Below are 13,494 nucleotides of genomic sequence, written 5' to 3'. Positions count from 1 at the left end.
GTGATTAATCATTACTCTGGATCTGTGTGTGTATGTGTGTGTGTGTGTGTGTGTGTGTGTGTGTGTGTGTGTGTGTGTGTGGGATGATTTCCCCACAGGAATCAATACAGTATCACAATACTATTAGTAAGAGTTGCAGTAGTAGTAGTAGTAGTACTATTGGACTATCTATACATACATACATACGTATGTATGTATGTATGTATGTATGTATGTATGTATGTATGTATGTATGTACGTACATACATACATACCGCGCGCGTGCGTGTTTGCGCGTGTGTGTGCGTGCGCGTGTGTTTCATGAACCTCTGTGTTATTCTCTCGCAGGTTACAACATGGTCCACTTGACGCCGCTGCAGACCCTGGGAGAGTCCAGATCCTGCTACTCATTGGCTGACCAGCTGACCTTTAACCCCGAGTTCAGCCCGCAGGGGCGGAGCTACACCTGGACAGATGTGGGGGCGCTGGTGGAGATGATGAAGAAAGAATGGAACATGTTGTGCATTACCGACGTGGTGTACAATCACACTGGTGAGTCGGAGACGGAAAAAGAAACTTGAAAAAAGAAAAGATTTCCTCTTTTTACGAATGGCGGTCATCTTTTCACACTTCAATAATGCGACTTAACACGTTCACTGCCAATGGCGAGTAGACTCGTCAAAAAAAATCCAGCGGTTGACTGCCAACGACGAGTTGAGACGTCAAAAAAAAACGTGCTACGTGGATCAATGCCCCCCACGTCTCCTATAAAAATATTGGAGCTACCGAACGTGTACAACCCATTCCACCGACCCACTAAGTGGCGACAGTGCTCTCCATTCTAGAGGAAGGCAAGCAAAAAGCAGTGTGAGGAAGCCATTCTCATGAAAATGGATTGGCGAAAACGCTTTCGCGCTTGGGAGCTGGCGGTGGGGTTTTGCAAATTTGCATAATAGATTACGGGTGGAACACACTTTGAAACACGCAGCATAAATAAGACCAGAATCGCAAAAGCTTCATCAAAGCTCTCAGAACCCCGTGGCGGGGTTCTGAGAGCTTTGATGAAGCTGCTGTGCCGCCAGCAGACAGGCACAGCAGCAGCAAAGCAGTGAGCCTGGTGACGCGAGGTTACAGCAGCAACAGAAACGAGCTTGTGACACGCCTGCTGCAGCCAAGAAGAACACACACGGAGGGAGGAGTTTGAAGTAGAGGGGGGTTTCCTGCTGTTATGGAGGAAATTACTGTTCAAAACTATTGTTTAGATGTCTGACGTCTTACTGATGCCAAAAATGAATGGTTAAAGTGACTGTTCTATCGAATTTCACAAAAAGCCGTTTATCTCTGAATAAATTTTCAGACGCTGAAACCATGCTGTATTCAACTGCTAATGCTTACATAACTACTAACTCTACAAACTAACTCTTTTAGACAGATAAAGCACACATTCTATTAGTTCTTTTGAGATATTGTGTGTTCACAAAATCCTAACAGAAACGAATCCTCGGCTCTTGAAAGATGAGCCAGAATCCTCAAAAAAACCCTCTGGCAGAAGCTAACTACAGTATTGAAAAACGGCTGGCAGTGAATGTGTTAAGATCAGAATAGAGTACCACAGGGATGATGTATTTTTGTAGGCTTACCCAGAAATCCCTGCATTTCCTGGTTCTTACGTGTAAAAAAAATAAATTTCAGTCCTGGTCTCAGATCAAAGAGCTGATAGGCTGGTAAGTGTGATAAAGCAGGCTCACTAGTCCACTGACCTCTCCCTTCATACAGGTCAGTGACGACTTGAGGTCGAATCAGTCTTTTCATCCACTCTTCTCTGGACATCTCTGGAGGACAGCAGTAAAACACACGCTCAGAATATGTTCCTGTGTCAGAAGCAGAGCACCTCCCCTGTGACCCAGGAGGATTCATGTCTTCACAGTAGGGGTCGCACGATATGTCGCGATATCGAAACGTCACGATATGCGTATCGTCAGAAAAAAATTATATCATGTAAAAAAAAAAAAAAAATGCTCCTGAATAATAATAGAACAAATTTAGCAGAATCAACACGCATGAGTGAGGGGGTAGACTACTACTGGCATGGCAAAACAGCTCAAGGGGTACATAAGATTACATAAGTTTAGGGACCATTGAGCATGAGTTATTTAAGAAATAGATTGTATACTTTATTTTTCTTTCACCATGCAACAAACATTTAGTTTGTGACAGTCTGACACATTCTATTGCAAGAGAAGCATTATCTTCCATGTTGTTTTCTAGTTATTATAATAACAATTTCCAAAAACAGCATTTGTTGACTATTTTTCCAGTATTTTCCCAGGGCTCCCTTGAAAAGAGGTTTTGATTTCAACGGGACTCACATGGTTAAATAAATTATAAATAAATACATAAAAATGATTTACTTTTGTTAAAAAAAATATTGTTAAAATATCGTATCGTATCGTTATCGTGAACCCAATATCGTGTATCGTATCGTATCGGGAAATTAGTGTATCGTGACACCCCTACTTCACAGTCATTGAGGAGAGCATGTTCTGGGTAAAAGCGCCAAGAAAGAAACATTACAAAATGAGTTAATACTGACCTTTACCCAGAAACGGTTAAATGACTGACTCGCTCACTGACTGTTAAGGGTGTCTGTGAGTCCTTCAAAAGTCTCAAAAGTACAGGAATTCAAACTTTATTTATATAACTTATATACTCTCTCCTCCTCAACGGGTTGGCCAATCGATCTGAAACTGCACGCTTGCATTGAGCATTGGCACAGGCCAGACACTGATGAAGCAGATTTTTCCATTTTCTCAAATTTAAGCTGTTTATTAGCATTTTTTTGTCAAGTCTGGTCGTGGAGTTGTGGTCTGCACACCCCCGGAAGTCTGCACGTATTTGTGGTCTGCACACCCCCGGAAGTCTGCACGTATTTGTGGTCTGCACACCCCCGGAAGTCTGCACGTATTTGTGGTCTGCACACCCCCGGAAGTCTGCACGTATTTGTGGTCTGCACACCCCCGGAAGTCTGCACGTATTTGTGGTCTGCACACCCCCGGAAGTCTGCACGTAGTTGTGGTCTGCACACCCCCGGAAGTCTGCATGTAGTTGTGGTCTGCACACCCCCGGAAGTCTGCACGTATTTGTGGTCTGCACACCCCCGGAAGTCTGCACGTATTTGTGGTCTGCACACCCCCGGAAGTCTGCACGTATTTGATTTGTGGTCTGCACACCCCCGGAATTCTGCACGTATTTGTGGTCTGCACACCCCCGGAAGTCTGCACGTAGTTGTGGTCTGCACACCCCCGGAAGTCTGCACGTAGTTGTGGTCTGCACACCCCCGGAAGTCTGCACGTATTTGTGGTCTGCACACCCCCGGAAGTCTGCACGTATTTGTGGTCTGCACACCCCCGGAAGTCTGCACGTATTTGTGGTCTGCACACCCCCGGAAGTCTGCACGTATTTGTGGTCTGCACACCCCTGGAAGTCTGCACGTATTTGTGGTCTGCACACCCCCGGAAGTCTGCACGTAGTTGTGGCGTGCGCATTCCCGGGAATGCACTAGTCAGTGTCACTCGATTCAAGGAAATTGTTGAAACAAATACTGGAGCTTTTCCCCCACATTGAAGTCAGATTTTAAGACTCACTTCAAGATTAAAAGCCTTGTTAAAATGATCTTAAGATGTTTTTTGAGTGTAGAGTACCAGTCCGATTGACAGACTGGTAAATTTCAGAGAAGTGGCAAAGCACATTATCTCTCTCTCTCTCTCTCTCTCCCTCTCTCTCTCTCTCTCTCTCTCTCTCTCTCTCTCTCTCTCTCTCTCTCTCTCTCTCTCTCTCTCTCTCTCTCTCTCTCTCTCTCTCTCTCTCTCTCTCACACACACACACACACACACACACACACACAGTGAAGTATGTAGTGTGTGTGAGCAGCCTGCTAAACCAGAGACTGGCCTCAGATGAATAGACCAATGGTTCTCAAACATCTTCACGTCAAGGACCCCTCAACTGACACAGATTAGACCGCGGACCCCCATTTGATAAGATTTTGCCACAGGGTCCGGTCAACCATCTGATACGATTTGTTTTGCTTTTAGATGTTGTATTACAGAAGGTGTATGAAACCCATGACCAAAATAGTCATACATTCTGTCACTGTGTTACTTATGGATGGAATTATAGAGGAAATAGATGATTCTCCTTTTTTGCTGGGGAACCCCTCAAGGCCCCCTGGGGGTCCCCGGACCCCACTTTGAGAACCACTGGTCAATAGGCAGTGCGGTGCAGCAGGCCATAGAGTACTGTACGGCTACCAGCCCTCAGGAGGAACAGGAAGGAGAGGAAGGGGACATCACTGGAAAACACAGGCTCAGAATATGTGTCAGAACCACAGCACCAAAGCAATAGATGAACATAAACCCCTGCTGTGACCCAGGAACATTCATGTGTTCACAGCTGCTGTGACCCAGGAACATTCATGTGTTCACAGCTGCTGTGACCCAGGAACATTCATGTGTTCACAGCTGCTGTGACCCAGGAACATTCATGTGTTCACAGCTGCTGTGACCCAGGAACATTCATGTATTCACAGTAATCTGCTGTGACCCAGGAACATTCATGTGTTCACAGCTGCTGTGACCCAGGAACATTCATGTATTCACAGCTGCTGTGACCCAGGAACATTCATGTATTCACAGTAATCTGCTGTGACCCAGGAACATTCATGTATTCACAGCTGCTGTGACCCAGGAACATTCATGTATTCACAGCTGCTGTGACCCAGGAACATTCATGTATTCACAGCTGCTGTGACCCAGGAACATGCATGTATTCACAGCTGCTGTGACCCAGGAACATTCATGTGTTCACAGCTGCTGTGACCCAGGAACATTCATGTATTCACAGCTGCTGTGACCCAGGAACATTCATGTATTCACAGTAATCTGCTGTGACCCAGGAACATTCATGTATTCACAGCTGCTGTGACCCAGGAACATTCATGTATTCACAGCTGCTGTGACCCAGGAACATTCATGTATTCACAGTAATCTGCTGTGACCCAGGAACATTCAGTTATTCACAGCTGCTGTGACCCAGGAACATTCATGTATTCACAGCTGCTGTGACCCAGGAACATTCATGTATTCACAGCTGCTGTGACCCAGGAACATTCATGTATTCACAGCTGCTGTGACCCAGGAACATTCATGTATTCACAGCTGCTGTGACCCAGGAACATTCATGTATTCACAGCTGCTGTGACCCAGGAACATTCATGTATTCACAGTAATCTGCTGTGACCCAGGAACATTCAGTTATTCACAGTAATCTGCTGTGACCCAGGAACATTCATGTGTTCACAGCTGCTGTGACCCAGGAACATTCATGTATTCACAGCTGCTGTGACCCAGGAACATTCATGTATTCAAAGCTGCTGTGACCCAGGAACATTCATGTATTCACAGCTGCTGTGACCCAGGAACATTCATGTATTCAAAGCTGCTGTGACCCAGGAACATTCATGTATTCACAGCTGCTGTGACCCAGGAACATTCACAGCTGCTGTGACCCAGGAACATTCATGTATTCACAGCTGCTGTGACCCAGGAACATTCACAGCTGCTGTGACCCAGGAACATTCATGTATTCACAGCTGCTGTGACCCAGGAACATTCATGTATTCACAGTTGCTCTGACCCAGGAACATTCATGTATTCACAGTAATCTACTGTGACCCAGGAACATTAATGTATTCACAGTTGCTGTGACCAGGGGCGGACTGGGATCATAATTCAGGCCGGGCATTAGATACCAAGCAGGCCAGGCCGATATGGGCCGACGCACGTGCCGGCGGCGAAAAATTTGGGGCGTTTGAAGCTCAATTTGAGCCATTTGAAGCCCAATTTGGGCCGTTTGAAGCCAGATTTGGGTCGTTTGAAGCCAGATTTGGGCTGTTTGAAGCCCAATTTGGGCCGTTTGAAGCCCAATTTGGGCCAAGTCCAATTTTACAATGAGATGCACCCACTTTAAACCTGAATAAAGCAATAAAACCACTAGTAAACCAGTAGGCGGCGCCTGGCCTGCTGTTCAGTGAGTGGCCTGGCCTGGCCTGCAAAAAAAAAAAAAAAAAATTGGCAGGCCAGGCCTCCGGGCATTTGCCCGACGTGCCCGATTATGCAGTCCGCCACTGGCTGTGACCCAGGAACATTCATGTATCAACAGTAATCGAGGAGAGCATGTTATACAGTAGGTATAGGTTCATTACAAAATGAATGCTACTACCATAAAAGTGATATCATCTCACTATTATAAGGACATCACATAAGGACGACGCGCACGGCGCTATAAATGAGCGCGCGAGGCGTGCAAAATATTTCTATTATATATAAAAGGTCCATAGGTTAGAAATGAAAGGATCCCAGGCCTAAAGCTCCTGGGTTAAATGCTCTCTACTCCTAGTTCTCCCTTCTAGTCTTCCTCTACGCCTCCCTCCTTTACCCAGAAAAGGTCAAATGGTGACATGAACCTGATCTAAAGGTCAACAACCGACTGAACGGTGACTTACTGATGTTTGGCTGACTGACTCTCTCTCTCTCACTGACTGACTGTCTGTAGGGTGTCTGTAGGTGCTTCAAAAGTCTCACATTTACACTCCAAAAAGTAAGTCATTAAAACCTTTTAAAACACACAGAGCGCTTCACAACAAGAGGAACAGGACTATAGGTCAGAAGCTAGTGTGATGCAGGACTATAGGTCAGAAGCTAGTGTGATGCAGGACTATAGGTCAGAAGCTAGTGTGATGCAGGACTATAGGTCAGAAGCTAGTGTGATGCAGGACTATAGGTCAGAAGCTAGTGTGATGCAGGACTATAGGTCAGAAGCTAGTGTGATGCAGGACTATAGGTCAGAAGCTAGTGTGATGCAGGACTATAGGTCAGAAGCTAGTGTGATGCAGGACTATAGGTCAGAAGCTAGTGTGATGCAGGACTATAGGTCAGAAGCTAGTGTGATGCAGGACTATAGGTCAGAAGCTAGTGTGATGCAGGACTATAGGTCAGAAGCTAGTGTGATGCAGGACTATATGCAGGACCGCAGTGTAATGCAGGACCACAGTGTGATGCAGGACCGCAGTGTAATGCAGGACCACAGTGTGATGCAGGACCGCAGTGTAATGCAGGACCACAGTGTGATGCAGGACCGCAGTGTAATGCAGGACCACAGTGTGATGCAGGACCACAGTGTAATGCAGGACCACAGTGTGATGCAGGACCGCAGTGTAATGCAGGACCACAGTGTGATGCAGGACCACAGTGTGATGCAGGACTATATGCAGGACCGCAGTGTGATGCAGGACCACAGTGTGATGCAGGACCGCAGTGTGATGCAGGACCGCAGTGTGATGCAGGACCACAGTGTGATGCAGGACCACAGTGTGATGCAGGGCCGCAGTGTGATGCAGGACCGCAGTGTGATGCAGGACCGCAGTGTAATGCAGGACCACAGTGTGATGCAGGACCACAGTGTGATGCAGGACTATATGCAGGACCGCAGTGTGATGCAGGACCGCAGTGTGATGCAGGACCGCAGTGTGATGCAGGACCGCAGTGTGATGCAGGACCACAGTGTGATGCAGGACCGCAGTGTGATGCAGGACCACAGTGTGATGCAGGACCGCAGTGTGATGCAGGACCACAGTGTGATGCAGGACCGCAGTGTGATGCAGGACCACAGTGTAATGCAGGACCGCAGTGTGATGCAGGACCACAGTGTGATGCAGGACCGCAGTGTGATGCAGGACCACAGTGTGATGCAGGACCGCAGTGTAATGCAGGACCACAGTGTGATGCAGGACCACAGTGTGATGCAGGACCACAGTGTGATGCAGGACCGCAGTGTGATGCAGGACCGCAGTGTGATGCAGGACCGCAGTGTGATGCAGGACCACAGTGTGATGCAGGACCGCAGTGTGATGCAGGACCGCAGTGTGATGCAGGACCACAGTGTGATGCAGAACCGCAGTGTGATGCAGGACCGCAGTGTAATGCAGGACCGCAGTGTGATGCAGGACCACAGTGTGATGCAGGACCACAGTGTGATGCAGAACGTCGCCAGATGACGTCACATGATAATTTGCATATCAATGTATAAGGCTCCTCCCTCCTTCCATGCCTGCTTCACCTCTGGGAGCTTTGGTGGATCCCTGCTGCTTCCTTTTTTTTATATATATATATTTTTCCCCGATTCTTTTATGCCATTTTTATCCCCCATTAGTGCTAATTTTAATGTATTTATCCTGGTTGCTGCTCCACCCTCTGCCGATCTGGGGAGAGCCAAAACTGGCTCCATGCTTCCTCCGAGACATGGACATGTGCTTTAGAGCAGAGGTTTTCAAAGTGGGCGTCGGGCCTCCCCAGGGGGGGTTCCAAACAGTTTCAGGGGAGGCTCAGTGAATGGAAGTGAATAAATCTTACTTTAGTTATTACAAAAGGAGATGACGTAGAAGAGCTGAAATGTTTGAGTCAGAGTCAGAAACAAATCAATGCCTTCAGACAGATCTCTTTATGTATTTGATGTAGTCTGAAGTCAAACAGCAACATCAGGCTGTCTTAGCTCAATTATCGAGTGTCTATGGGATCAAATAACATAATCACGATCCCATAGGCATCTAGGAATTAATCGAAACTAAACAAGTAAACTGCGCGGCTTCCAGGCTTGTCTGAGGGGGGGACACCCCGGCATTCCGAAATGTCGGCACTCCGAAATACCGGCATTCCGACAAAATTGTCGGAATGGAGACACCCTAACCTCTCCCACCCCCCACGCCTAAACCTAACCTCCCCCAGAACCTAGCCCTAAACCTAACCTCTCCCACCCCTGTAGGCTAAATAACTCAAGATGCTATGTCGGAATGGCGGACCTAATATCTTTCGCAAGGGCGAAACCTTTTTTGGAGATAAAAAGGGCCGCCTCTCCGAAAGCATAGAAGACAATGATCGGAATGCCGACACTTCGGAATGGCGAGAGGACCCCGTCTGATGGGAGGCTCGCAGTAACATACTTTGAAAACCTCTGCTTTAGACCATGCGTTATAAATCGTTTAAATAAAAACCCTAAAGCCCAATTGATGCTTCGTCTGCCGACACTTTTGAAACCGTCGCCGACAGAAATGAGGACTCGAGTCGACACTTTCAAGTGTCGGTGAGAGGTGTCTGCTACCTAGTGAGATTTCTAGTGTCGCTGACTACGTCACATAATGTCGCGCAAGTGTGATTGGCTATATAGACGGGCACGCGCTTGACTTCCTTGTTTTCGTTTTCGCTGAAATGAAATTAATGAATGTGTCCCCGGCGCTATTTTGATCAGCATGTCCTTGATGTATGACTTCGTGAAAATCACAAAGAACACCGTGACCAACTTCCCAGAGAGAGAGGAGGAGGTGAGTTGTGTGCTTGTGTGTCATTATATTATATGCGGCTGCAGTTACATCTTGCCTCCGACGTGGGTTCACTGACAGCATTCCCTCTCTTGGCTGTCTGCACTAGTTCTCTGCCTCCCTCTGTCTCTAGCGTCACGTGACCGTTGAGCCGAGGAGAGAAGCATAAATGCAGCAACATGAGCAACACTTTATTTTTCGTCTGCGACCATGTGCTGAGCGACACTTTATAATAAGTATAAATTAAGCTTAACTCTCTCCCTCTCTACTTCTCTCTCTATCATCTATCTATTCATCTCTCTCTCTCTCTCTCTCTCTCCCTAGCGGCTAACAGTCTCTGGATACAGGAGCATCCGGAGTGTGGTTATAACCTGGTGAACTCTCCCCACCTGCGTCCAGCCTGGGTCTTAGACAGAGCTATCTGGCATTTAACCACCAGGATGGCCGACGGCCGCTACGCCGACAAAGGACTTCCTGCTGAAATTACTGATGATGCCCATCTGAATGTGAGTCCACACACAGTTAAGTTACTGAACAGGCTGTGACAGGACTGGATGTCAACACAGTAAAGTTACTGAACAGGCTGTGACAGGACTGGATGTCAACACAGTTAAGTTACTGAACAGGCTGTGACAGGACTGGATGTCAACACAGTTAAGTTACTGAACAGGCTGTGACAGGACTGGATGTCAACACACTTAAAAGGAGTAGTTCACCCAAAAATTAAGATTTTATTATGTCCCTCATCTCATGTCATGTCATCTGAAGCAAAGGTGAAGTTTGTATGTCTGCATAACACACAGTGATTTAGCTAGCACAGCTTCTCCAAAACAAGTGGCTGAACTGCTTCTTTACACTTCCAAAAAAAGGCACACAAAAAACCTCCAAACAGCAAGTGTTTGTCCAAATGACCTATAGTTACCTGATTATTATTATGTAAATCCATTTCATCAGTAGACAAACTTCATTTTGGTATGGTCGAAAACATTTCATTGGATCCAATGAGAATCTGCATCTGACTTTGAAGATACAGTATATTCGTCAGGCTTTCTACATCACTAGTTGTTGCAGAGAGACAAAATGACATCCTTAAAGAGGTGACAAAGAACAAGGAAAAATCACATTGTCTCAGATCCACTGCTTTACATTATAGAGTATATAATAATAATAATTTATTAATAATAATAATAATGATGATGATGTTATCTGACTAGTTTGTAGGATTTTCAGACTAATTGACGTCAAATGAAAGACAGCCAATTAAATCGTTATGAGTAAACAGCAGAGTCAGTTTTTTTCTGGCAGACTGTTCAGGAACTTACTTAAAAGAACTCTGCCAATTTTCAACCAGCTTAGTATCATTACAATGTGAGTAGTATATTATGCAAATAAACAATGTTTATTTGCATAATAAGCCTTCTAATAAAGGCTTTTTAATTTTTCCACAATAAGAGTGCCTTGGTTCCCCTTTTCTCTTTGAAACAATGTTTACCTTCTCTCCATGTTGCCTCCCTGCATGCGTGCGTGCGTGTGTGTGTGTGTGTGTGTGTGTGTGTGTGTGTGTGTGTGTGTGTGTGTGTGTGTGTGTGTGTGTGTGTGTGTGTGTGTGTGTGTGTCAGGCCATCCGCAGTGTGCTGTGGCAGGATGTGTATCCTCAGATCAGACTGTGGGAGTTCTTCCAGGTGAAAGTGGACAGCGCTGTGGAGCAGTTCACGACCCTGCTCACTAACGGTTTGTAGATCAGTGCAGAGACATACAGAACCTTTCTTTATAACAGTGTGTAGATCAGTGCAGGAACATTCAGAGTCTTTCTTTATAACGGTTTGTAGATCAGTGCAGGAACATTCAGAACCTTTCTTTATAACGGTGTATAGATCAGTGCAGGAACATTCAGAACCTTTCTTTATAACAGTCTGTAGATCAGTGCAGGAACATTCAGAACCTTTCTTTATAACGGTGTGTAGATCAGTGCAGGAACATTCAGAGTCTTTCTTTATAACGGTGTGTAGATCAGTGCAGGAACATTCAGAACCTTTCTTTATAACAGTCTGTAGATCAGTGCAGGAACATTCAGAACCTTTCTTTATAACGGTTTGTAGATCAGTGCAGGAACATTCAGAACCTTTCTTTATAACGGTGTGTAGATCAGTGCAGGAACATTCAGAACCTTTCTTTATAACGGTGTGTAGATCAGTGCAGGAACATTCAGAACCTTTCTTTATAACGGTGTGTAGATTAGTGCAGGAACATTCAGAACCTTTCTTTATAACGGTGTGTAGATCAATGCAGGAACATACAGAACCTTTCTTTATAACGGTGTGTAGATCAGTGCAGAAACATTCAGAACCTTTCTTTATAACAGTGTGTAGATCAGTGCAGGAACATTCAGAACCTTTCTTTATAACGGTGTGTAGATCAGTGCAGGAACATTCAGAACCTTTCTTTATAACGGTGTGTAGATCAGTGCAGGAACATTCAGAACCTTTATTTATAACGGTGTGTAGATCAGTGCAGGAACATTCAGAACCTTTCTTTATAACTGTGTGTAGATCAGTGCAGAAACATTCAGAACCTTTCTTTATAACAGTGTGTAGATCAGTGCAGAAACATTCAGAACCTTTCTTTATAACAGTGTGTAGATCAGTGCAGAGACATTCAGAACCTTTCTTTATAACGGTGTGTAGATCAGTGCAGGAACATTCAGAGTCTTTCTTTATAACAGTGTGTAGATCAGTGCAGAAACATACAGAACCTTTCTTTATAACAGTGTGTAGATCAGTGCAGAAACATTCAGAACCTTTCTTTATAACGGTGTGTAGATCAGTGCACAAACATTCAGAACCTTTCTTTATAACGGTGTGTAGATCAGTGCAGAAACATTCAGAACCTTTCTTTATAACTGTGTGTAGATCAGTGCAGGAACATTCAGAACCTTTCTTTATAACAGTGTGTAGATCAGTGCAGAGACATTCAGAACCTTTCTTTATAACGGTGTGTAGATCAGTGCAGGAACATTCAGAGTCTTTCTTTATAACGGTTTGTAGATCAGTGCAGGAACATTCAGAACCTTTCTTTATAACGGTGTGTAGATCAGTGCAGGAACATTCAGAACCTTTCTTTATAACGGTGTGTAGATCAGTGCAGGAACATTCAGAACCTTTCTTTATAACGGTGTGTAGATTAGTGCAGGAACATTCAGAACCTTTCTTTATAACGGTGTGTAGATCAGTGCAGAAACATTCAGAACCTTTCTTTATAACAGTGTGTAGATCAGTGCAGGAACATTCAGAACCTTTCTTTATAACAGTCTGTAGATCAGTGCAGAAACATTCAGAACCTTTCTTTATAACAGTCTGTAGATCAGTGCAGAAACATTCAGAACCTTTCTTTATAACAGTGTGTAGATCAGTGCAGGAACATTCAGAACCTTTCTTTATAACCGTCTGTAGATCAGTGCAGAAACATTCACAACCTTTCTTTATAACGGTGTGTAGATCAGTGCAGAAACATTCAGAACCTTTCTTTATAACGGTGTGTAGATCAGTGCAGGAACATTCAGAACCTTTCTTTATAACGGTGTGTAGATCAGTGCAGGAACATACAGAACCTTTCTTTATAACGGTGTGTAGATCAGTGCAGGAACATACAGAACCTTTCTTTATAACACTGTGTAGATCAGTGCAGAGACATTCAGAACCTTTCTTTATAACAGTGTGTAGATCAGTGCAGAAACATTCAGAACCTTTCTTTATAACAGTGTGTAGATCAGTGCAGAAACATTCAGAACCTTTCTTTATAACAGTGTGTAGATCAGTGCAGAGACATTCAGAACCTTTCTTTATAACAGTGTGTAGATCAGTGCAGAGACATTCAGAACCTTTCTTTATAACGGTGTGTAGATCAGTGCAGAGACATTCACAACCTTTCTTTATAACGGTGTGTAGATCAGTGCAGATACATTCAGAACCTTTCTTTATAACGGTGTGTAGATCAGTGCAGGAACATACAGAACCTTTCTTTATAACGGTGTGTAGATCAGTGCAGGAACATACAGAACCTTTCTTTATAACAGTGTGTAGATCAGT

The 13,494-nt window shown here is 44.9% G+C and overlaps 1 protein-coding gene across 1 annotated transcript in view; it reads left to right on the top strand.

The window, feature by feature from the left end:
- Positions 1–13,494, top strand: part of LOC310791721 (glycogen debranching enzyme-like) — an 88,130-nt gene that overhangs the window by 28,775 nt on the left and 45,861 nt on the right. The window contains exons 5-7 of the mRNA XM_083653375.1: positions 328–531; positions 9,734–9,915; positions 11,029–11,140. Of these exons, the coding sequence (XP_083509501.1) occupies positions 328–531; positions 9,734–9,915; positions 11,029–11,140 (498 nt within the window). The remainder of the gene's footprint in view (positions 1–327; positions 532–9,733; positions 9,916–11,028; positions 11,141–13,494) is intronic.

Source organism: Poromitra crassiceps (genome assembly GCF_964638095.1).
Source record: "Poromitra crassiceps genome assembly, chromosome: 17".
In the NCBI taxonomy this organism is placed as follows: Eukaryota; Metazoa; Chordata; class Actinopteri; order Beryciformes; family Melamphaidae; genus Poromitra; species Poromitra crassiceps.
Note: the sequence above shows the minus strand (reverse complement) of the source record. Positions and strands in the feature narration are given on the sequence as shown.